The 23739-nt window shown below is 54.6% G+C and overlaps 1 protein-coding gene across 4 annotated transcripts in view; it reads right to left on the bottom strand.

Annotated features, from left to right (window-relative positions):
* CNPY1 (canopy FGF signaling regulator 1) overlaps positions 1-23739 on the bottom strand; it is a 136433-nt gene that overhangs the window by 33171 nt on the left and 79523 nt on the right. For 2 of the 4 annotated variants that reach the window (XM_070077231.1, XM_070077232.1), the window contains exon 6: positions 12459-12571. In XM_070077231.1, coding sequence (XP_069933332.1) covers positions 12459-12571 — 113 coding nt within the window. Of the gene's footprint in view, positions 1-798; positions 1146-12458; positions 12572-23739 lie in introns of those variants that run through there. The other 2 variants (XM_070077234.1, XM_070077233.1) reach the window with 2 other exon arrangements.

Below are 23739 nucleotides of genomic sequence, written 5' to 3'. Positions count from 1 at the left end.
GCATCTCCTGAGTGCCTTTCATTGCTGCAAGGGAGTAAGGGTCACTGTACAGCAAGCAACAGCCCCCCAGTGCTGTTCACTAGCTCCAGGGAGCTGCACAGATAGGGTTTATATACATACATACGAACATACATACATACATACATACATGATTTATTTATGTATTTGAGAGAGTTGCAGAGAGAGGGAGAGACAGAAAGAAAGGCCTTCCATCTGCTGGTTCGCTCCCCAGATGGCCACAATGGCTGGAACTGGGCTCGGATCCAAAGCCAGGAGCCAGGAGCTTCTTCTGGGTCTCCCATGTGGATGCAGGGAGCCCCAAGCTCTTGAACCATCTTCCACGGCTTTCCTACGCCATTAGCAGGGAGGTGGATCGAAAGCTGAGACTCGAACCTGCACCCATATGGAGACTTAACCTACTACGCCACAGCGGAAGCCCCACAGAATCTTCCAAATGGCTCTGCCTCACTGCAAACACCCGCAAAGGCTCCAGACAGAGGTAGACAGGGCTTGCCCTTCCTGACCTCCCACCCGCTTCCCCGGCAGGCAGAGAGGATGGGAGGAAGGACGGAGCCAGGCGCTGTGATTCAGGACTCTGCTTTTGGCTGGCAAGTCATCGTGTCACAGGTGTGCTGGGTGGAGCGATCCCAGGACGGCGCCGCAGCACGAGGAGGACCAGCAGGTGCGAGCAGAGTCCAGGCTCACGTGCAGCGGCCCTCACTCTGCTCAATCATCTTGGGCCTGTCTGGGACCCACCCAGGGAGGCGAAAGCTGCTATCAAGTTGGAATGGCACTCACCCACGACTCAGGCATTAGGAGGAGCTGAGCACCTCTGACGGCAGACACGCTATCCACAGCGAGGAGCAAATGGTGTTCGTAGTTACCTGCTCCCGGCGGCAAGCCTGTCCCCCACAGGGACACACTTCCAGGGGCTTTGCACTCCCTTCATTGTTTCAGCGCCCACCAACAGGATTAAAAATAAGCTCTTTCCCTTCTAATGTTGTGTCACCCCTCCCCTCCTCCCCCGCCCAGGTCTAATCCCTGTGGTTTGGGCAGGAGGAGGGGGTTGTTAACCCCTTGTTGAGGTGGCCGGAGGACGGGAAGCCCTAGGGGAAAGGGCCCCCTGCTGGTCCCTCCGGGAAGAGCATGAGACCCCCAGGCAGGCAGGACTCCGGATGTGCAGTCCTTCCCCAGCCCCTGGGTGCACACTGTCTCCTCATTGCCCAAGACCCCACTGCCTGCTGTGGTGCCCCGTTCAAACAATGACTGTGTCTCACACCCACCTTGCTGTGATCACACACATATACAACCGTGAGCACACACAGGCACACACATGACACAAATGCATGTGCACACTCACACGCGTGCACACCCAGGCCCACATACACATTGGGCGTGAACGCATCTCCTGGCCTGTCGCCTGACTTCAAGCCTTATTGGGTGGAGCTGGTCCGGTAGGTGGAGTGTGTGTTGGGGGACCTAAAGGAAGGCTTGGATTAACAGAACTATCATGGCAGTACTGGCATCCTCCCTTCCCTCCTCACAAATACTGCGTTCATTCTAGAAGGCTCAGGACGGTGCCACTCAGCACCAGTCCCGCCTTCTAGCTCACACTTCCAAGACTCATTTGCAGCTGGGGCTCTCCAAGGAATCAGGCCTCGCACTTGTAGGTGACTGGGGTTGGGGGTGAGGGGCAGCAGTGGGAGAGGCGGTTCTCTTACTGCAGTTGGCACTGGTAAGCCTGTCTTGGTCAGTCACTAGGTTATTTTAGGGCAGTCTCTAACACCCAGCCATGCTACTGGGTGTGATGAGGCAGGGGGTGGGGCTGCCATCCTTCCACTCTTGTTCCCTCGCAGGTGCAGGTCCAGAAGGCCTATGTGGCTCTGAAGTGAGAGCTGAGCAGGAGCCCACCCTGGGCCCTGCAACCCACTGGGACCTCCCAGCGCTGCTTTCTGCAGTTGGCAGCAGGCAAAGCAGCCCTCTGCTGACCCAGGCGCACAGGGTAGAAGCATCCAACCCCCTGTATGCAATTCCTTTCCCTTTGAAATAGCTTGAGTGCTTCTTATATTTGTAGCTGGACTTGACTTGGCCCATGGTTTGGCACAAGAAAGGACTGTAGGCAAGAGACCCTCACAGATCAGAATCTGGGCTTCCCTGGTCACGTGCAGAAGCAGTGAGGGGGCTGGCACTGTGGCCTAGAAGGTTAAGCCTCTGCCTAGTGCCAGCATCCCACATGGGCACCGGACTGAGTCCCAGCTGCTCCACTTCCAATCCAGCTCTCTGCTATGGCCTGGGAAAGCAGTGGAGGATGGCCCAGCTGCTTGGGCCCCTGCACCCATGTGGGAGACCCAGAAGGAGCTCCTGGCTCCTGACTTTGGCCTGGCCCAGCTCCAGCCATTATAACCATTTGAGGAGCAAACCAGCAGATAGAAGATTCCCTCTCCCTCCTCTCTCTGTTATTTCTGCCTTTCAAATAAACAAATCTTTTTTAAAAAACAGAAGCAGTGAGAATCTATCTGGTTCTATTTCAGGTGGGACACTGTGACTCCATGGCATGCACTGGCAGAACAGGGACTGGAGTCACACGTTACCTGTATACAGTCCCCTGAAATGTAGTCCCCACGACGGAACACAGGTGCATGGGCTGGGCTGGTTGCTTCTGTCTCCAATGGGAGGTTAACAAGCTTATAGGCTGCACTGTGCTGAGACTGACAGTAACAGGTTTGAAGGGACTTCACTCAGGTCACAAATACATCCAGGAACACACCAAGGGGCCTCTCTGTCCCATGCTCCCACGCTTCTCTCCAACGACCAGCACAGCAAGCACTGTTGTGGGCCACTGTATTCCATGTCCTTCTGCACCTGGACATGGAGCTCAACACTTGCCAGCCCCTGTCACAGCTGGGGGAGCACATGGGGACCGAAGTAAGGCATCCCACTTTGTTTCTTTTTTAAAAATTTTATTTATTTATTTGAGAACTAGAGCTATAGGCAGAGAGAGGGAGAGACACAGAGAGAGGTCTTCCATCCACTGGTTCAGTCCCCAAATGGTCACAATGGCCTGAAGCCAGGAGCCAGGTGCCTCTTCTGGGTCTCACACATGGGTGCAGGGGCCTAAGTATTTGGACCATCCTCTGCTGCCCTCCCAGGCCATAGCAGAGAGCTGGATTGGAAGTGGACCAGCTGGGACTTGAACTGGTGCCCAAATGGGATGCCGGCACTGCAGGAGGAAGCTTAGCCTACCATGCCACAGTGCTGGCCCCTAAGACATCTCACATGTGCCCATAAAAACCTCCCAGAAACCTTCACATCCTCTCTTGTGCACCTGCCTGCTGAAGGCAGAGGGCTCTGAGGACCGGAAGAGGGGGCAGCCACCAGATAGGAGCGCCTGGGCCCCTGAATGGCCTCGTGGAGTAGATGCTGCCTCTGGCCTGCGCTGGGCTGTGACGTGGGACAAGAAGCCGCCTCTGTGGGGATGGCACTGAAGCCGTGGAGGCTACAGTCACCAAGCCTCTGCTGGCAAACCCACCTTGGGGCCAGCCTGGTGGCCTAACAGGTTGAGAATCATGCTTGCATTTTAAACCCAAGTTTCTTTTCTAATAAAAGAGAGAGAGGGGAAATGGCATAGAAGATGATAAGCAAGAAAAGCTACCAAACAAATGAGAAATAAAAATGTATACACTCCCAAATTTGATGGTTTTGAGGTCCAGAGTATTCATTCATTCATTCATTTTCTTTTTTGAGAGCAAAGGAGAGAGTTTTATGAAGCAGTGGGGTTATTTATTACCAAACATACTAGTATCTGTTTATTTTCTGGTGTGTGGTGAAAGAAATGAGGTCACTGGCCAACAAGAATTACAGAAAGAAGAGAGAATAACACAAGAAGAGACAAAAACATCATGATGTCTTGTAAAAAGAAATCAGCTGGTGTGTGTAGCTTTCCATTTTGCTAAGAACAATGCTACTTTTTAGAATTGGAATCTCTATACTAACATGAAGTTCTTTTAATTCTCCCACCTGCCCCCCTCAAAAAAAAAAAAAACACAAGTTTTATGCATTTGAAGTAGACAAGAAACAATGTGTTCACCATTGGAAAAAATGTTAAGGAAACGCAAAAAAGAAAAAAAAAAAAAAAAAGGAACTGAGCAGCCAGAGGTGGCACCCATCAATCAAGGCACAGGCTCTCTGAGAGGCTCCGCCCCCCCCCCCCCCAACACACATGAGACCTCATCTGCACACACTGGCCAATCACCTCTCTTCTTGTACTTAGGACAACACCTCTCTGACTTTTTCCCATGGCAACATACAGGTTCCTGCGAACATGATTTTATTTGCAATTGTTGCCGAAGTATAACTTACTTCCCATGTGGCACCACAAAGCAGCCTAGGGTGGCCCCTGAAATGGCTGATTCAGAAATGTCACTCCCCAGCCCTGCATGTCACCTGCACACTGTCCCTTCTTTTACTGGCCAGAAAACCCAAGGAAGTACAGGGAATTATCCCCGCCCACCTTATTTTCAGGTTCTATCAGCTATGCTGGGCCCTCGGGTTGGCTGGTCCCATGGTCTCCGGAGTGCTGTCCACTGGCCAACCCCACACCAATCTGACACAGCTCTGTGTCTGTCTCCTGGCCCCCATGTGTCACGTGTTCAAGACAGATCGGGGTATCCCCAGCTCAGGGCGGGGTCTGGATGGATTCGAGCAGGTCCCAGTGTCCTGGTCCCCTTGACTGGTGAGTAGTCTCTTTGTGGGCACGTGGGGCTTTGCTGATGTAGGAATGAGTTTTGGGAGGGAGGCTGGGGCTGTCTGTTACAAAAGCACAGCTTCTCCCTTTTCTGCTCTGATCGTGTTTGTCGGCTGATGGTGCCCCCCCATTCACAGTCATGGCAAGTGCACTCCACACAACTGGCCAGGACTTCCTGCCACCTGGTGTTCGCCCCGGCTTTTGCTGAAGCCTCTGGGCCACAGTGTAAACCCCCGTGGGGTACAGATTCCTCCTCTAGGCTGCACCGCACTCAGATCTAGTGTGCCAGCCCCCAGGAGGTGGGGCCGGAGCATACAGCTAGATTCCACCCGAGGCTGCAGTGGCCCTGAGCCAGGAGCCAGGAGCCAGGAGCCAGGAGCCAGGAGCCAGGAGCCAGGAGCCAGGAGCCAGGAGCCAGGAGCCAGGCTGCTGGAATCTACTTTCATTGTGCCTGCCTAGGTCCTGGGGCTGTAAGAAGTAGAGACCACGAAACCCAAAGCCACCACTTCTGTGATATCCGCACTCTGAGAAGTTCTGATATTTTTGCATAGTCAGGAATCATGGTGGCACTGTTTTGAGTATTAACCATCTGTTACAGAGAGAGGGAAAGAGCAGGTTCATTCCCCAAATGGCTGCAGTGGTCAGGTCTGGGCCAAGCCAAAGCTAGGAGCCTGGAATTCCATCAGGGTTTCTCACATCTGGCAGAGACCCAAGCACTTGGGCCATCTTCCACTGCGTTTGCAGGCACATGAGCAGGGAGCTAGACTGGAAGTAGAGCAGCTGGGATTTGAACCAGTGCTCGTTTGCGATGTTGGCATTGCAGGCAGCTCTTGATCCGCTATGCCACGATGCTGGCCCCTTCATCAGCTTTTCAAATGAAATCTCTTTAGGCCACTGTTCCATGCTGGGACAGCCATCTGCTCTGCGGCTTTCAGCCTTTGGACATGACCTACTTTTTACCTTACAGCGTATTATATAAAATGTCCCCACCAATGCTTTCCTTTGCTGTAAGAGGCACTCTGAACTTTTACACATTTTTTTGCTGGTTGCACCCCACTAGACCAATTTTGTGGACCACACTAGTGGGTGAGAAGACTCCTGGTGGCCCAGATGCCCTTCTGTCTCCCGGGAGGCCTGTGACAATAGCCATCTCTCTCATTGTGTTAGCAAACAGGGCCCAGGTACAATTATGCAGGTTGTGCACTACACAGCTCCTGGATGCCACAGTATCTTGGTGCTGTGCAGTATATAACAGGACACGGTAGCTCCATCAATAATAGCAAGTGACACTGGAATTTGTCTCAATTGATTTATGAGAAAATTTGGGCAATCTGTCAACATTTAATGAATTACCAGAGCTGTCTGAGCCTCACCGTCTACATTTCTAAAATGAAATGAATTAAAGCAGCCATGGTTACCTCCCAGAGTTGTTTTGTTTTTCAAATTTTATTTGCTTATTTGTTTTACTTGAAGGGCAGACTGACAGAAAGATAAATAGAGATAGAGGCATGGAGAGAGAGAGATCTTCCAACCATAAGTTCACTTCCTAAATGCCCACAATAGCCAGGGCTGGCTCAGGCCTAAGCCAGGAGCCTGGAACTCCAGCCAGGTCTCCCAAGTTGGTGGCAGGAGCCCAAGAACTTGAGCCATTAACTACTGCTGGTCAAGGGCACATTATAGGAAACTGGACGGGAAGCCTAGTGGAGGCTTAACCCAGACTCCTCAGTATGGGATGCAGGCATCCCAAGTGACATCCTAATCGCCGCACTAAATGCCTGTCATGCAGAATTGTTTTAAAATTTGCATAAGGGCCGGTGCTGTGGGTAAAGCTGTGCCTGCAGCACCAGCATCCCATCTGGACAGCGGTTCGAGTCCCGGCTGTTCCACTTCTGATCCAGCTCTCTGCTATGGCCTGGGAAAGTGGCAAAGGATGGCCCAAGTGCTTTGGCCCATGTACCCATGTGGGAGACCCAGAAAAGGCACCTGGCTTCTGACTTCGGGCCATTGTGGCCATTTGGGGAGTGAACCAGTGGATGGAAGACCTCTCTCTGTGTCTCTCCCTCTCTCTGCCTGTAACTCTGCCTTTCAAATAAAGAAATAAATTTTAACAAAGAAAAAGATTGAATAAAAATGGCATCCAGTACTAGTCAAGACAGGATATTGGGCTCATCATCAGTTCTCATTGACTAGTACAATTTTCTCTATTTGAACTTTCCAGGTTTTATAGAGAACTTGGCCTTATTCTCACAGTTAGCCAAAGCAAGAGAAGCCTTCGTACCCCGTGTGGTCACTCAGGCTCCTGGCCCCTACTTAGTAACAAGCACAAGGAACTGGTCATTCTGTACCTCGTGGCCAAGACAAAGCAAGCGTGAGCCACAGACTGGGCCCCAGACCTGAGTGCCCGTCTGAGAAAAGAACACTGTTCCACCCTCACTGTGAGGTCTGACTTTCATAATCGTTAAGGGAGGTAGATCAGACTTGCTTAAAAACCAAACATGAAACAGCTACCTCCAAATCGTCTTGTGCCATGCTGCTCAGTGTATTTTACTAAAACTACTACTGGGGCTGGCGCTGCGGCTTCATAGGTTAAGCCTCCGCCTGTGGCGCCAGTATCCCACGTGGGCGCCAGTCTGTGTACCAACAGCTCCTCTTCCCATCCAGCTCTCCGCGATGGCCTGGGAAAGCAGTGGAAGATGGCGCAAGTGCTTGGGCCCCTGCACCCATGTGGGAGACCCAGAAGAAGCTCCTGGTTCCTGGCTTCAGATCAGCACAGCTCTGGACATAGCAGTCATTTGGAGAGTGAACCAGTGGATGGAAGATCTCTCTCTCTCTCTCTGTGTCTCCTTTCTGTCTGTGGCTCTTCCTCTCGAATAGACAGGTAAATCTTTAAAAAGAAACTACCACTAATTCAATTTGTTAAAAAAAAAAAAAAAAAAAACAAGGAAAGAAGAATTCAGTATTTTGATGCTGAAATGCTGGTTGCATTTTGGTGAACAAACACAGCTTTATAATAACGCAGGAGAAATGTCAGGTGAGAACATTCCCCACTAAAGCAGCCAGCAGGAGGGGTCTCTCGCCTGTCACCAGCAGGAGGCAGCTCTCGGAACCCCCGCCCTCAGTGAGTGCACCTGCACCCGCTCCCTCCTCGCGCTTGCTGTGCAAAGAAGCCTTTATCACGAAGCACCATGCATGGGAAGGGGACCTCCTCTTTTCCAAGAAGGAGCACATTGCCATTGAAGCCAGCCAGTAAACACGGAGGTCTGTGCTGGACCGGTAGCTGGGGCGTCCAACATCTCTCTTTCTATGGCTGCCCCACACAATCCGTATCGCTGAGGACTTGTAAGCATCCACGGGGTGATGTCGATTCACATAAACGAAGCTTCTTTCCCAATCATTCCTGGCACCTCTCGACTCCCCTTCCTCCCTTCTAGCCCGCCCAGGGGCCAGCTTCAGGTCAGGGAGAGGTCTGCCCCCTGGGTCTTGCTCGGTACTGTGGAGAGAGCAGGGCCTGCGTCCCGCCCAGGAGCTGTTAACTGCCACCCTCGCCCCCGAGAGGGGTGAGGGTCGCTGGTGCTCATGGGGGAGACAGTCAGCCCCGAAGGGGCCTTTTAGCTACTGCCTGTGTTGGGGCTCTCGCAGGGCCGTGTATGTGGAAGGTTCTAGAAATGGGAGACTGGGAGGTTCTCCATAGGATCGCCAGTCCCAGCTGCATTTTGACCCGGGCCCAATTCCCCTGCAGACACTGAAGCAGCTGTACAGGACACACTTCAGGGGTGCCCTCGCAGAGAAGTACCCCAAAAGCCTTGCTGAGAACGACCAGAGGACTTGGTTTCCCTTCCTGCTGAGCTGGAGAAGGCTGCCAGGCCGACAGGGGCAGGCCTGGGCAGCAGGAAGTTGGCTCGAACTGGAAGGAAACAGAACTGCCCCACTCTGACCATGTCCCCCCACGTCCCTCCCAGTCCTCCAGGGCCCGCTCCCTCCTGCAGGTGGCCAGGCTCTGGACCCCAGATCCAGGGCTCTGGAAGTCTCCACAGCTCTAGTGAGTGACCCCTTGTGGTCAGGGCAGCTCTTGCACGTGGGTGTTTTTGAGGGTGGAAGGAGGCAAGACCAGAACAAGAGCTCCAAGCAGCCAGCTCAGAGCCCGAGCCAGACAGGATGACAGAGCGGCTGAGCCCAGGCCAGTCGGCCGATGAGGATGAGAGGGACACAAGCCTTACTCCCTGCAGCCCCAGGCGTGGGCGAGGCCGTGGCGCAACCGTGGGCTCCCTGCGTGTGTGCCCTGTGGGGCTCGGCCAGGCTCCTTGATGAACTCAGTGGGAGGAGTCATGAGCAGCCGCAGGCTGGTGGATTCCTCTAAAAGTCACAAATGCTGCTAATGGCAAAGTATGCGGACTGGGAACAATGCCAGAGACAGGGAGGGGTGCGGGGAGCGGGGCAGGGAAGCTCCCCGGTGTTCCCGGGCAAGCAGGACGGCCAGCTCCCGATTCCCACAGGCTCCAGGGTGTCTTGAGAGGCAAGACGCCGAACTGGCCAGCTGTTGGGAGGACACTGAGGCCCTCCTGCTGTGTGGGAGACCCCCACCCACTCGCCCCTCACCCGGATCTGCCGGGACCCAGCAGCCTGGTGGGCACAGGGCAGCTTTCTCGGGGGCCAGAAGACAGGTGACGTCAGCTTCCTTTGATTCTCCTTTTGACCAAGAGAGACCTGGGAAAGTATTCTAGAACCAATCCCCACAAGGGCACTGGAGAGGCCGGCTCACTGCACTGCTTGCCCTGGCCCCCCCGGGATCCGAGTCACAGGGCACTCTCCTCACCCCTCCCAGAGGGGCAGGTTCTCCAAGGTCCCTGCATGTGTGCTTCCTGGGCTGTGAGGACTCAGCATGTGGCTCCACGCTCAGGGAGGTGCAGGGAAGGAAAAAGTGCAGGCAGATGTGTCCATGGCCCCCAGGGCCAGCCACGCCCGGGGCCAGCCACGCTCTTGCCCAGGCAGGGTGTGTGGGCTTACACCTCCCTTCTAGTCCATGCCCCTTCTTTTGTTCTTTGCTGAACACCAAGTGCACCAGCTACATCGCCGCCGGTAACCACCGCCTGGAGCCCAGCCAATGGGGTGGGCCGGCCGCGAGCTGAGCTCACAGCTGTGGCTCCCACAGCCAGGGCCGCTGCATTTCAACCTTGCCCAAGAGACCTACTGGTCAGAGAAGGAACGCCACAGGTCTCGGAATCACTGCACGGGGGCGTTTTCTAAGTGGGAAGGACGTGAGACCTTCTAGTAACTCCCAGGGGAAGACAGTGGAGTTCCTGGGCGCAGGGGAGCTGCAGGCACAGCACGCTGTGAACACTGACCGGTGGCCCCTACGCAAGGCCACCCCATTCTCAGACAGCGGGGCTTTGGAGCTGGGTTCTCCCATCTGTGACTCGGGCTGGGCAGAGCGGCTCCTGTGTGCAGGTGGCCTGTGCTGTGCCCAGGCAGGCAGCGGCTCCAAGCGAAAGGCTCACCCGGGATGACAGCAGCCTCCTTAGCTGTGACTGTGAGATCGCAGCCAAGTGATCCCTTTCGAGCTACTGAAAAGTTGTTGCAACCTGACAGCCTCCAAGTGAGAATTTCTCAGACAGTCGAAGGCAGGGGAGGACAGTGGCCTATTTTCTCCAGGTAAATTTAAATTCATTTTGGAATTAAACACCCTGGGAGGCCCAGGCCTCCTGATCACAGACTCCTGGGCCCAATCCCCCATGGAGGCAGTGCGAGAGTGAGGTGCGGGCCCCCATTTGCCATGGGCCCTGCAGGCACCGCTGAACTGGACTCTTCATTTCTCATCAGCAGGACACGGATAAGAGTTACCTTGCAGGGTCACCAGCAGAATTAGAAGCTGTTTGGAAGCCATCTTGCAGGAGACGCCAACAAAGAGCAGTCACCTTCTTCCTGGCCACGGCTCCCCAGGCTCCGCCCCTTGCCCTGCCCTCCAAGCGAAGGTGCCAAGTCTCTTCCACATTCCTGTGCCCTTTGACCCTGGAGAGAAAGATGTCCTCCCTTCTCCTGGCCCAGGAACACCGACAATGGCTCAGCCAACCTACATTTTAAGTGACCAAAATAAGAGCACACAGACACATACACACAGACGCACACACAGACACACACACACAGAGACACACAGGCACACACACAGACACACAGACACAGAGACAGACACACACACTCACACACACAGACACACACACAGAGACACACAGGCACACAGACACAGAGACAGACACACACACACACTCACACAGACACACACACACAGACACACACACAGACACAGAGACACACAGGCACACACACAGACACACACAGAGACACACTCACACACACACATACACACAGACGCACACACAGACACACATAGAGACACACAGGCACACACACAGACACAGAGACAGACACACACACACTCACACACACAGACACAGACACAGAGACACACAGGCACACACACAGACACACACACACACACTCACACACACACATACACACAGACGCAGACACACACACTCACACACACAGACACACAGAGACAGACATACACACAGACACACACACACACTCACACGTGCTTCCCAGCCCTGCTTGACAGTAGAATCCCACTTCCAGTTGAGGGTCAGGGACCAGGTCAGGGTGCGTGGGGGGGATCAGGTGGAGGTGGTGTCCAGGTGACCACACAGGAAATCCGGATCCCAGCATGCAGGTGTCAGACCTGCAGCACAGTTGCCGGTGGATCGACACAAGGTCCTCCCTGCGGAAACTACCAGAGCTGCCTCCAGAAGACGTGAGTCTCCATTGGACCCTGAGCTCCCAGCGAGTGAACATTCCCCCTTGTCCATAACTTAGGCGAATTAAACTCCTGCCCCGCCCAGCTCCACAGCTCAACCCAGCCACGGGCATCCTCCCGTGACTCCTTCTCCACCCCTGCCCACCCTCCTCCACTGCGAAGCCAATTCCACACAGGTGGACCATGCACAGCTGCTTGCACAAGCTGTTCGAAAGCTGGGTGCAGTGCACGAAGCCAAAAGCAAATTGCGAGCAGTCCAGAGCCAAGTTCTGTTCAGCTCCGAGTGAGTTGGATGCTGTTGGGAACAACTTCTCTCATCCCGCATCGCATTGGATGACACTGGAATTGTTTAATATACTGGGGCGCTCGTCAGCTGGGTGCTCAGAGAGGGAGGTGTCCCCTCGATGTGCTTCCCAGGGACCTCCCTGACAGTGGCCCTCCGGCCACATCAAACCCTCTGGGTGAGCCCCTCTGGAATGGTCTTCTTGCAAGTATGTCAATAAGTGCATCCTGCGAGCTGGGTCTCGGCACTGTGCACTAGAAATCTGCAGATCTGGGAGGGAGGTGGGAGGCAGAGTGCCCAGGGGTGACCCTACGCTGCCCTCTCCGCCTCCCCGGCCCCCCGCTGGCCTCGTCCAAGAACCACGGAAGCGCTATTTTTATTCCGATGAACAACAGTGCCGAAATGTGTTCCGACTTGACAAGACACAAATTTAGGTGCTGAGAGAGATACTTCAATTTCAAGCTTAAAGATTACTTTGGGTCCCCCAGGACTCGGAAGCAATTTAGAGCTGGTACCCTGAACAAGAGAAAGGTTAGAAGATTAAGACCAACTGCTGTTTGGATAAATGGTTCGTAATTGCCATATCCGCAATTATACACTGCACACGATGCCTGTTCCGCTACCTTTCTCCTCTCCTGCGTCCCGTCAGGATTGATGCGGAAGGAGCCCACCTTGGCCTTCTTCTGCCGAGCCTTGGTGACGTCATACTCCACCTCGTCCATCAGCGCCCTGCATGCTGAACAAGACACGAGACCACCGTGGTCAGGGGGAGGAGAGCCCGAGCGAGGTCTCTCGGTGGGCTCAGAGGAAGGCCCCTCGGCCCCCACACCCAGCTCGAGAGCTCGATGGCTCGAGACAGGAGCTAGCAACCTGGAGGAGGCTTGTCCTCTGAGCCTGTCAAGGACAGCTGCAGGGAGAAGTCTTCTCTGTGTTCTCTTCTATAATCTTTGGCTTTGAAAACTGCGCACACTTTTTTTTTTTTTTTACATTTATTTGTTTGTTTATCTGAAAGGCAGAGTGACAAAGAGAAGGGGAGATCCAGAGAGAGATCTTCCACCCACTGCTCACTCCCCAGACAGCTGCAATGGCCAGGGCTTGGCCAGGCTGAAACCAGGAGCCAGGAACTACATTCAGGTTTCCCATGGGGGTGGTGTGGGCCCAAGTACCCAAGCCATCTCTGCTGCTTGTCTAGGTGCATTAGCAGGGGCCTGGATCAGAAGTGGAGCAGCTGAGATGCAAACTGGCACTCTGCTATGGGGTGCTGGCGTTGCAAGCAGTGGCCTAGCCTCCTGGGCCACAGTGCCAGCTTCAAAACTGCATACAACTTACCTTGCATTGAAAATACGCTTTCTCGGTCTGGTGCAGTCCAGACTGTTGAGGCCATCTGGGGAGTGAACCAGCAGATGGAAGATTCTCTCTCTCTCTCCCTCTCTCCTTCTCTCTGTCACTCTGCCTTTCAAATAAATAAAGCTTTTTATAAAAATAAAATACACCTTTTTTAAAGAAAGGAAGACATTCAACACTCTGCGTCTGTCAGACATCTCAAAGGCCCTCTGGTTGCACTAACGACACCCCAGTAGCTCCTGCATTATGGAAAACGTTTGTCCAAAACCCCCAAAGATCTATTTTTGCTGGAGCTGAAATCCCCAGGGACCCTCTGAAGCTGACTTCCTCTGGGCTGTGGACCTAGTGCTGGCTCCTGGGGTCCCTTCTCCTCTTCTTCTCTTCCCAGGCTGCCCAGCTTGGAACAACTTAGGTTTGGCCCTGAGGCTGAATTCTCAGAAATAAAACCTGAACAAAGGGCAGCCTCCGACCCCACGTGCGCTGGCTGAACTGGAAACTGACCTTGGAGGCCCTGTGTGTGGCCGGCCTGTGGACAGGGTCACCTGACCTGCTGAGAAATAAGGTGGGAGGAAGCCCACGTACAGAAGGCTGTGACGCAAAGGCTGCCCGCGGGTCTTGACCGCGCACCTGGCTGTTAAATGAGGCACAGGGCTTCTGTCTTACTCAAGCCACTATATGCGGGCGTCTCTTGGTTACAACAGCATAACCTTCATAGGCCCAGAGTTTGATCTGGGCCCTGTACTTTTTTGCACTATCTTCCGATTGTGTATCAGAATGCGGTGGCTGATGGCACAGCCTGCAGTGGCTACGATGAGATGCATGAAGGTCCCCAGAGATAGTGCAGCTGCCTTCCAGGTGACGCCGGCAGGTCATGCGACAGTTGTAACACACAGCTCCCCGACGGTGATCCTAGTGCTGTCCCGTTTCGCAGACACAGCTCGTGGAGACGGAGCAGCTACGTCTGGGCTTCTTGGTTACCCAGTGCGGCTTCGAGCCGCCATCTGCGCACGCAGGTCAGACGGAGCTCAGGCTTTGCCGTCCTGACTCTGCTGCCTACAGCCTGGTGGCCTCAATCAGTGAGAGCTGTGATCACCTGTGACTGGCCAGTGCATCCAGTCAGGGGCACCCGGTCCTTGAGAGCCCAGAAGCCTGGTTCTCCAAGGCCACAGCCAGGAAGAGACAGACGGCTTGCTCAGGCCACGGCCAGAGGCATCCAACACTATGTCTTTGCATCCCCATCAGCACTCACCATGTGTACCGACTGTGGCACACAAAGGCCACAAAGCTGTCCCTACAGTCACCCCCCCCCCCTTCTTCCCTAGGGACAGAGCTTACGGCCCGGCCAGACCTCGCACCTTGGTTCCAAAATCATGCATTCTAGAGCCTTCCGAAAGAGCCAGCCCTCCCCCTTTGCCCCTGCCGCTCCATCCCACTGTTGGAGTGTGGCCATTGGCCAAGCTCAGGACTAGGGTACCACGAGAGATAGCCCAGTGACCTGTGAAGGGCCGGGGTCCTGGGGTCCTGCCAGGGGCAGGCCTCTGTGGCACGCTGGCTGGCGTTCCTCCACCTGAACCAGAGACACAGGTCGCTGCTCCTCCGAGCTCCCTACACCCACTGGCAGACAGAATGGCACCTTCTGCCCCAGGGTCAGGATGCTCCCTGTCAGCTGCCTGCAGTGGGGAGCCCTTGGGGGTGCCTGAAGCACACCAAGAACACAGCGTGCCTGCAAAGAGCTCAGAGCCAGGCCAGACAGAGACGGGGGAGAGGGCTGGGATGTTCGGACACCTCTGACCCCTTGCCATGTGAGAAGGAAGACAGTGGGAGGCAGAGACAAAAATGATCAGTGAAGGAGGCGTGGCCACTCTGGCCACTGGGCCAACTCAGAGGGCGGTGTGTCGTCCTCAGAAGGAGCAGCAGGTCCCCGTGCAGGGTGCTGGAGCACCAGGGTGGGTCCCGGCCCAGACACCTCCGGGTGCCCAGTCCTCCTGATGGAGCCGAGAGCTGGAGATGCTGCATCGTCTCCCCCTGGCTCACAGAGGGCAGTGTCGCACAACAGAAAGGGTGTGGCCTTGCCAGCGGCAGCCCCTGGCTCCACACCTGCCTGGCGGCAGCCCGCTGTCCTTCCATTCTCTCAGGAACGTCTGAGCCTGTACGCGCCTGGCACATACAACTGCTTCCGTCCCTGCCCCCTCTGCAGTTCCCAGCTGGGGCAGCAAGCGTGGGCCCCCTGTGCTCCCAGTGTCCTCCTGCCCCTTGCGTCTGCAGACCCCGGCCCCAGACTCTGGCCTGGCTTCTCCCCTGCTGCTAAAGCCTCGAGCTCATCCTGCTGGTGGCCGACTTGGGTCTACCTGGCTCTCTGGTGCCCACAAGGCTAGGCTGGCTGGCCCAAGTCAGCAGGAGTCGGGGCAACAAGACGGAGTGCACAGGCAGGGCTCTTTAGGGCTGATAGCTGTGTCACTGAGTGTCCCCCAGTGCCCCGGGGGTCAAGGTGGCAGTTACAATATACGAGCACAGGTTCCATTAGAGGTGAGGAGATGGTGCCCACAGAGTCAGGGAAGGAGCAGGAGAAAGAGACCTGCAGAATGGCGTGTGACGGACACTTAGGTGCTGCCCATGTCCCCTCCTGGGCAGGCTTTGTCTCAGCGCCCAGAGGACTTGGCAGGTTCTTCCAGCTGTCAGGCCTCGGGGCCATGGTCGCCACACACAGAGACTAGGCAAGGCAGGACAGGAGGCCCGGCCATTTGGGCCAGCAGGGGCCACTCTGGTGGGCCAGCGTGAGGTCCAGGGGGGCTGTCCCTGGGCCTGCGTTACACCCCTGGCAGCATCCAGCTCTCTCACCCTCCCTTCCACAGGTATTAACCCTGAGGGCTCCTCTTAATAGATGCTCTGCTCACCCAACCCAGGGACAAGGCCTGCAGCAGGGCCTACAGCAGGCCCCAGGGGCCGCCGAGCCCCTTGCAAAGGCTAAGCCAGCACACGGAGGGGTTGCCACTGAAAGCTGCAGCACCTGCCTCCCTCCCTCAGGGACCAGCTGCCTGGAATCCCGCCCTCAGGGGGTTGAGCCGAGCTTGTCAGGGCCATGGCGATCCCCAGCCGTGCGGGAAGGTTCCGGGCTCCTGGACAGGGCAAGGGGGAGCGTACTCTTTGACCTCCCCGTGGAGGGTGGCTCTGTGCGAACAGAACAGATCGTTTTACATTTCTGCCCCAGGTCAGAGAACAAGCTAACTACACAGTCACATCAGCGACCTGGGCTCCAGATTTCCAGTCCGGCATTAATTTAAATGTTAATCTGAAATCTTCGCTTAAATCACTGGAGTTTAGAGTTTATTAGAGCAGGCGGTGGGAGTGGGGCCTCCTGGGGGCACTGGTGGGTCACATTGCCTGCCAGAGGGCAGGCCCTATCCCAGCTGGGCCCCACCGACTCGGCTGCCTTCTCTCTCCCTGTCTTTCTTGGAGGCAGACGTGGAAATGGGGAAGAGCTGACGGCCAATGTCAAGGCCGATGCCGATGATTCCCTGGGTGGCTCCGGGCTTCCTGGAGCGGATTGTGTGAGTGCCCCTTTCCAACCCCGTACGTGGTGACATCACACAGGCGGCCTGCAGCTGGCGCGGTGGACGTATTTACACAACAGGCATAGGCAAAGCTTGCAAAAACACACTACCAAGCTTTCCTTACCGCCCTGCCTGCGACCTGCTGGTTTCTCTGGCGGTTAAGAAATGAACACGTCTATGAGCACCTGCTGTTTTCATGGTTCTGAGCCAGGTACAAAGAAGTCTCTAGGTACAAATCCCAGCCCTTGCTTGCATTTGACTGGAGGACACCAGGGAACCACTCATGTGGAAAGGAGCCGGTACAGTAAGAGGCATCTAAAGAGACCTGACCAACTCAGTGACCGAGAAAACCCAGGTCATCCTCGTCCTGGGCACTGCAGGATTTGTTGATTTATTCCACAAACCTGCAGATCACAAACTTAGGGGGCTGCAAAACATAGACTCTGGGCTGCAGCAGCCATAAATATTCGGAGTCAGGAGGTGTGGCTTGGGCTCAGGGTCTGCACACATCTTTGACTGCAGTGGGGCCATTCCGCTCTGCAATGGTAGGCACGCCCTGTTTGGAACACCCAGAGCTGTCTTCTTCCCTGCACCTCTCTGGAAAAGATGCAGCTGATGACAAAGAGGTGAGAAGGAGCCACGGTCTCCAAGGCACCAGAGAACACAGCCTACTGGTTTATTTTTCTAATTTAATTTTTTAAAACCAATGCAAGAGGCAGAGAGACAGATGAAGAGAAATAGACAAGAGGGCTCCTATCTTCCGGCTCACTCACCCAAATGCCCATACCAACTGGAAGAGGGACCGGGGCTGGAGGTAGGAGCTGGCAATTTGATCCACGAACCCAATTCCTTGAGCCATCCTGGCCGCCTCTCAGTGTTTGCATTAGCTTGGAATTGGAATCTGAAGCTAGAGCTGTGACTCGAACCCAGGCACTCTGACGTGGGATGGAGGCATCTCAGCTGGCATTTAAAAAATGAATTATTTATTTACTTGAGAGGTAGAGTTCCTAACAGAAGGAGACAGAGAGAAGGGTCTTCTATCTGCTGGCTCACTCTCCAAATGGCCACAAAGGCTGTAACTGAACCAATCTGAAGCCAGGAGCCAGGAGCTTTCCGGGTCTCCCATGTGGGTGCAGGGGCCCAAAGACTTGGGCCATTCTCTACTGCTTTCCCAGGCCACAGTAGAGAGCTGGATCAGAAGAGAAGCAGCTGGGATACAAATCAGAGCCGATCTGAGATGCCGGTGCCACAGGCCCCTCTCAGCCGTTATCTTAACCACTGGGCCAGACGCTTGCCCATGGCTTATTTTTAGAATAAAACATTGTCTAGCACTTTCTGTGTGTGAGGCACGAGTCCCACCATTAAAGCAATGACAATTCAAAATGCCCACGTGATTTTCAGCCCCCAGTCTGTGTCTCCTGCCTAATGTCCAGGCTCCCTTGACTCTCGCAGCAAGGGAAAAGGCCAGCAAAGAGAGGTGCTGGAGACATACCACCCCGGCTATAAGCCCTCATTGTCTCACAGGTGGAAGTGGCTGGTGCTGGAGTTCTCCTTCAAAGTTCTGGTCACCAGACACCCAGAGGTGTGGCCGCACATTCTCACCAGCTGGCAGGGGCTGGTGAGAATGAAGCCCAGAGACCCAGAGGCAAGCCATACCTGCTCTAAAATCTGAATGACTGAGAGGCTGGTGTTCCTCCAGGAGTATCTCACGCCTCCAGTGGGGACACCAGGGCCTGTGATGGACACAGGGGGCCCAGCCAGGCAGGACTGAGCCACAGGGCCTGCAGGGCAGGCAGGTACGGGCAGGAGCTGGGCTGTGAACCTAAGCCCAGCTGCACCAGCAGCAGAAGAAGCAGTCCCATTCCTTCCTTCCTTTCTCTCTGCACTGCCCCCCCCCCCCATCACCACCAAATACACTGACATTCCAGCTCCCAGCACTTGTGACCTTGGTCTTGTTACTGAGTAGGGTGATGATGAGATCATCCTGTTAGGGTATCCCTATACCCAATGACAGGTGTCCTGACAGGCAGAGAGGAGACAGAGACAGACTCACAGAGGGATGAAGACAGGAAGACACATGGAGGATAAGTCATGGGACAGAGGAGATGGTAGTCATCTATAGGCACCAGGGACTGCTGGCAACATTGGAGCAAAAGGCCACCCTCCAGGCTCCTGCTGGCCCCCGATCACGACTGCTGGCCTCCAGGACTGCAGTGGCTTTAAGCCGCTCCGTTTGTGATGACCAGCGACACAGCCACAGGGCGTTCGCATGCTCCCCTCACCATGTGCCAACACTGGGCCCTGGGTCCTCTCTACCAACATGGTGCGGGAGGCAGAGAAACGGGTCAGGGTGTCAGCTCCACCCTCACGGGTTGACGGTCCAGCAGGGAGAATGATGAACACAAGCTCAAAGGGCTGAGTGTTAACCACACAGGGGAAGAGAAAGTCACACGGCTGCTCCGGAACTCGGGTCTCAGAGAAGGCCTCCCTGAGGGCGGGCGTGGAAGCTGAAGGAGAGACAGCTACTGCCAGGACCGGGCTGGGTCTGCCAGCAGGAGGCTGGGGGCGGGGCGTGCTGCCAGGGGGCGATGGGGAGGGGCCAGAAAGCACTAGAATTTTTTCCTCCTTGGTTTTTTTTTAATTCTTAGCATTCATTCCAAAATTTCTTTTTAAAATTTTATTATTTATTTTTATGTATTTGAAAGGCAGACCAGGAGAGACAGAAAGAGAGACATAGAGACATCTTCAGCGTTATATTAGATTTTCCAAATTTGTGTATAATCCAATTGTTACATTACATCCACCAGGCAGACAGACAGTAATTTCCTCCACCTTCATATCTGTGCTTGTTGGGTTGTTCCGGATGCTTTAAACATGGACAATTTCGCTTCACAAATTGTCTTCATTAACATAGCTGCCTTTTTTTTTTTTTTTTTTTTTTTTGACAGGCAGAGTGGACAGTGAGAGAGAGAGACAGAGAGAAAGGTCTTCCTTTGCCGTTGGTTCACCCTCCAATGGCCGCCGTGGCTGGCGCGCTGCGGCCGGCGCACCGCGCTGATCCGATGGCAGGAGCCAGGAGCCAGGTGCTTTTCCTGGTCTCCCATGGGGTGCAGGGCCCAAGCACCTGGGCCATCCTCCACTGCACTCCCTGGCCACAGCAGAGGGCTGGCTTGGAAGAGGGGCAACCGGGACAGAATCCGGCGCCCCGACCGGGACTAGAACCCGGTGTGCCGGCGCCGCTAGGTGGAGGATTAGCCTAGTGAGCCGCGGCGCCGGCCACATAGCTGCCTTTTTTTAATAAATCTTTTTTTAAGTTTTTTTAAGCTTATTTATTTGAGAGGCAGAGTTACAGAGAGACAGGGAAAGGAAGAAAGAGAGAGAGAGATTTTGGGGCCTGCACTGTGGCATAGAAGGTTAAACCTCCACTTGCAGTGCCGGCATCCCACATGGGTGCCAGTTCAAACCCCTGCTGCTCCACTTCCGATCCAGCTCCCTGCTAATGCACCTAGGAAAGCTCAAGTGCTTGGGCCCCTGCACCCAATGTGGGAGACCCAGAAGTAGCTCTTGGCTTCACCTTGGCCCAGTCCCTGCCATTGCGGCCATTTGGAGAGTGAACCAGGTATGGAAGATCTCTCTCTCTCTCTCTCTCTCCTTCTTTCTCTGTATCTCTGCCTTTCAAATAAATAATTAAAAAAAGAAAATAGGAGAATTTTCCACCTGCTGCTTCACTCTCCAAATGGCTGTAATAGCCAGGACTGGGCCAGGATGAAGCCAGGAGCCTGGAGCTCTATCTGGGTCTCCTACACGGGTTGCAGAGAACTTAACTACTTGGGCCATCATCTGCTGCTTTCCCAGACACATTAGCAGGGAACTGGATCTCAAGAGGAGCAGCTGGGGCTCAAACCATTGCTCCAAAATGGGTGCTGGCTTTGCAAGTGGCAGCTTAACACACTGCTGTAATACCGGCCCCTGCAGCTGCCTTTTCAAGTTAACCTGGAGCTAACTGTGTTTCATTTGTCATTCACCACCACATATTTCAGCACTTACTCCCCTGTGGGCACTGCAGAAGGTGCCAGACGGAGAACAGCTAGTAAGAAAAGCTACTGTTGCTCATGGAGTTTGCAGCTTGCAGAGTGGGACTGAGCGCTTCTGGACAGGAGGAACTCCTGTTCTCTGAGGACCTGCATGGCGCAGCAGGTTAGGAAACACGCCCACAGCACTTGGCTGCTCTTCCATCACCAGTCGGAGTTGCACCCAGCCCTGCGGCTAGGCTAGGCCGGGTCTGCGGCCTGCTGTGACGATAGACATGGTTGCGCAACTGGCAGGGACCGAGCCCCGGTAGACTTGCAGCCGTCCCGGGACACCCCAGACACTGCACAAGGAGGCCAGCCATGCAGAGGAGGGGCTGTCTCAGAGCCGCGGGCCAGATCTAGACTGTAAGCAGTAGGCAGCGGATGGCTCCCATCTGAGTTCAGCCTAGGTGACACCAGGCAAGTGGGCAGAGAGAGGTGGGCTGCAGTCTGGTGGTGGACAGGGGAAGTCTCCCTAAGACAGTGACAGGTAAGACCTGAAGGATGCTCTGCCACTGACCAAGTGGAGCAGAAGGAACTGTATTTGCAAAACACCGCAGTGGGAAAGTGCAAGGCAAGAGTGAGGGGCATGGAAAAACAGTCACTAAGATCCCTGGAGAGAAGAGAGAGGGGGCCAGCACTGTGGCACAGCAGGTTAAAGCCATAGCTTGAAGTGCCGGCATCCCATATGGGCACCCGTTCGAGACCCAGCTGCTCCACTTCTGATCCAGCTCTCTGCTGCGGCCTGGGAACGCAGTGGAAGATGGCCCAAGTCTTTGGGGCTCTGCACCCTCATGGGAGACCCGGAAGAAGCTCCTGGCTCCTGGCTTCGGATCAGCGCAGCTCTGGCCGTTGCAGCCAATTGGGGAGTGAACCAGCGGATGGAAGACCTCTCTCTCTCTGCCTCTCTGAGCCTCTCCTCTCTCTGTGTAACTCTGACTTTCAAATAAATAAATAAATCTTTAAAAAAAGAGAAGAGAGGGAGGTGTAGGTTCCGTGCTGAGGTAGGCGGCAGCCATACCAGGCAGAGGCAAGGACACGTGTCTTTATTCCAACCCCAGTAGAATGATCGCAGTGTTTTGGGTGAGGTGAGACTTGAAGAGATTTGTTCAGAGAACAGCCTAGAGAGAACCAGGGTGTATGTCAGTAAGCCAGCTGTGGGGCTACTGCACCAGTCCAGGCAGGAGGATGCTGGGGCTTGCGTTACCACAGTGGGGGAGGAGATGCAGAGAGATTAACGGATTTAAGAGCTCTTTTGGAGGTCAAATCAATAGGATTGGTGATGGATTACAAGCACAAAGCAGGGCAGACACTGTGGTTGCCTTCCAACCCCCCATTCCTGTCCCTCTGTTCTTTTAACAAAGCACCACTTGTGTCCAGTTATTTGCATCCATATGTGTCGGAGAAACTGGCTCCTCCCCAGTTCAACCTGACCACAGTAATTCTACACATCTTGCCAACTACTGGTTTCAGATGGGCACGTGTCACAAACACCGTTATGGTGACAGGATGTGAGGAGAAGGCAGCTGGCAGCTTCCAGACGGGCTCTGCTCTCTCATACAGAACAGAGACGTGTGGGAACATCTCCACCTCGTTCCTGCACCTGGACATTGTCCTCTGCAGGGGACAGCTGCAGGTGCCCAGAGGGAGGAGCCAGTGTGAGGGTCACACCAAGGGGCTGCGCGGGGCAGAGTGGGAAGGTGGAGGAGGCCGGAGCTTTGATGATGTCGCAGCTGCTTTGCTTCCTGACTGCTCATTCGCGGAGCCTTCGCAAAGTTCACGGAAAATGTGTGCTATGAAATAAGTATGCATGGATTTCGCATTTTCTTTTTGCACCAAAACCAACTTACCTTTTAATTTCATTTTCCCATGAACTTTTTGAAGTCCTCTCGTATGTCATTTAATCGATTTTCTAGGGCTGGCATTGTGACTAGTGAATAAAGCCATCACCTGCAATGCCGGAATCCCATATGGGCGCTGGTTCAAGTCCTGGCTGCACTGCTTCCAACCCAGTTCCTTGCTAATGTGCCTAGGCAACAGCAGAAAGTAGTCCAAGATAGCTTGGGTCCCTGCCACCTAGGCGGGACACCCAGATGGAGTTCCAAGCTCCTGGCTTCAACCTGGCCCAGCCCTAGCCATTGTAGCCATTTGGGATTGAACCAGCAGTTGGAAGATCTTTCCATCTCTCCCTCTGTCTCCATAACTCTGCCTTTCAAATAAATAAAAATAACTCTTCGGGAAGAAATCTACTTTCTCCTTCTCATTGAAGCCATTTTGATTAGGGATTGCATTATCTGCTTCCTAAGCCTGTACTGACTTCAGCAATGTATTAGTTTGCTAGGGTTGCCCTAACACATACCACAGACACATTCATCTCTCCACCATTCTAGAGAGTGGAGTGCACGACCAAGGGAGGCCAGGGCTGCTTTCTCCCAAGGCCACTCGCCCTGGCCGGCGGACAGTGTCCTCTCCCTGAGTGTCTGTGTCCTGGTCTCCTCCTTCTACAAGAACACCAGGTACGCTGGATCAGGGCCCACTCTGAAGGCCTCATTTTAGCTCCACGCCATCTTGCTAAGGGCTCTATTTCCAGTCACAGTGTGGGTTAGGGCTTCAGCAAGTGGATCTGGGGGACCCATGCCACACAAACAGGAAGGAGGAAAGCTCCTTCCTGCAGGCCAGGAAGGCTACAGGCTGGCGACACCCGTGGCTGGCCTCGGCCCGTCCACAGCCGCCCACGCTGATCCTGCTCCTTTGCATTGCTCTTGGCTTTCCCGCAGGTTGGGAACTGTTGGCCGCGATTCTAAGCTTCCAATCCTCAGACTCCGACATCTAGAGGCAAGAATGAGTCTTTCCTCACCTGTCAACCACCTCTGTTTGCTAGGAAAACAGACGCCCCAGCTGCTCCCGGCCAGAACGTCCTACGGCCTGGCCTCACCCAG

The sequence above is a fragment of the Oryctolagus cuniculus genome, chromosome 7 (assembly GCF_964237555.1).
Source record: "Oryctolagus cuniculus chromosome 7, mOryCun1.1, whole genome shotgun sequence".
Lineage (NCBI taxonomy): Eukaryota > Metazoa > Chordata > Mammalia > Lagomorpha > Leporidae > Oryctolagus > Oryctolagus cuniculus.
This window is presented reverse-complemented; position numbering and strand designations above follow the sequence as displayed.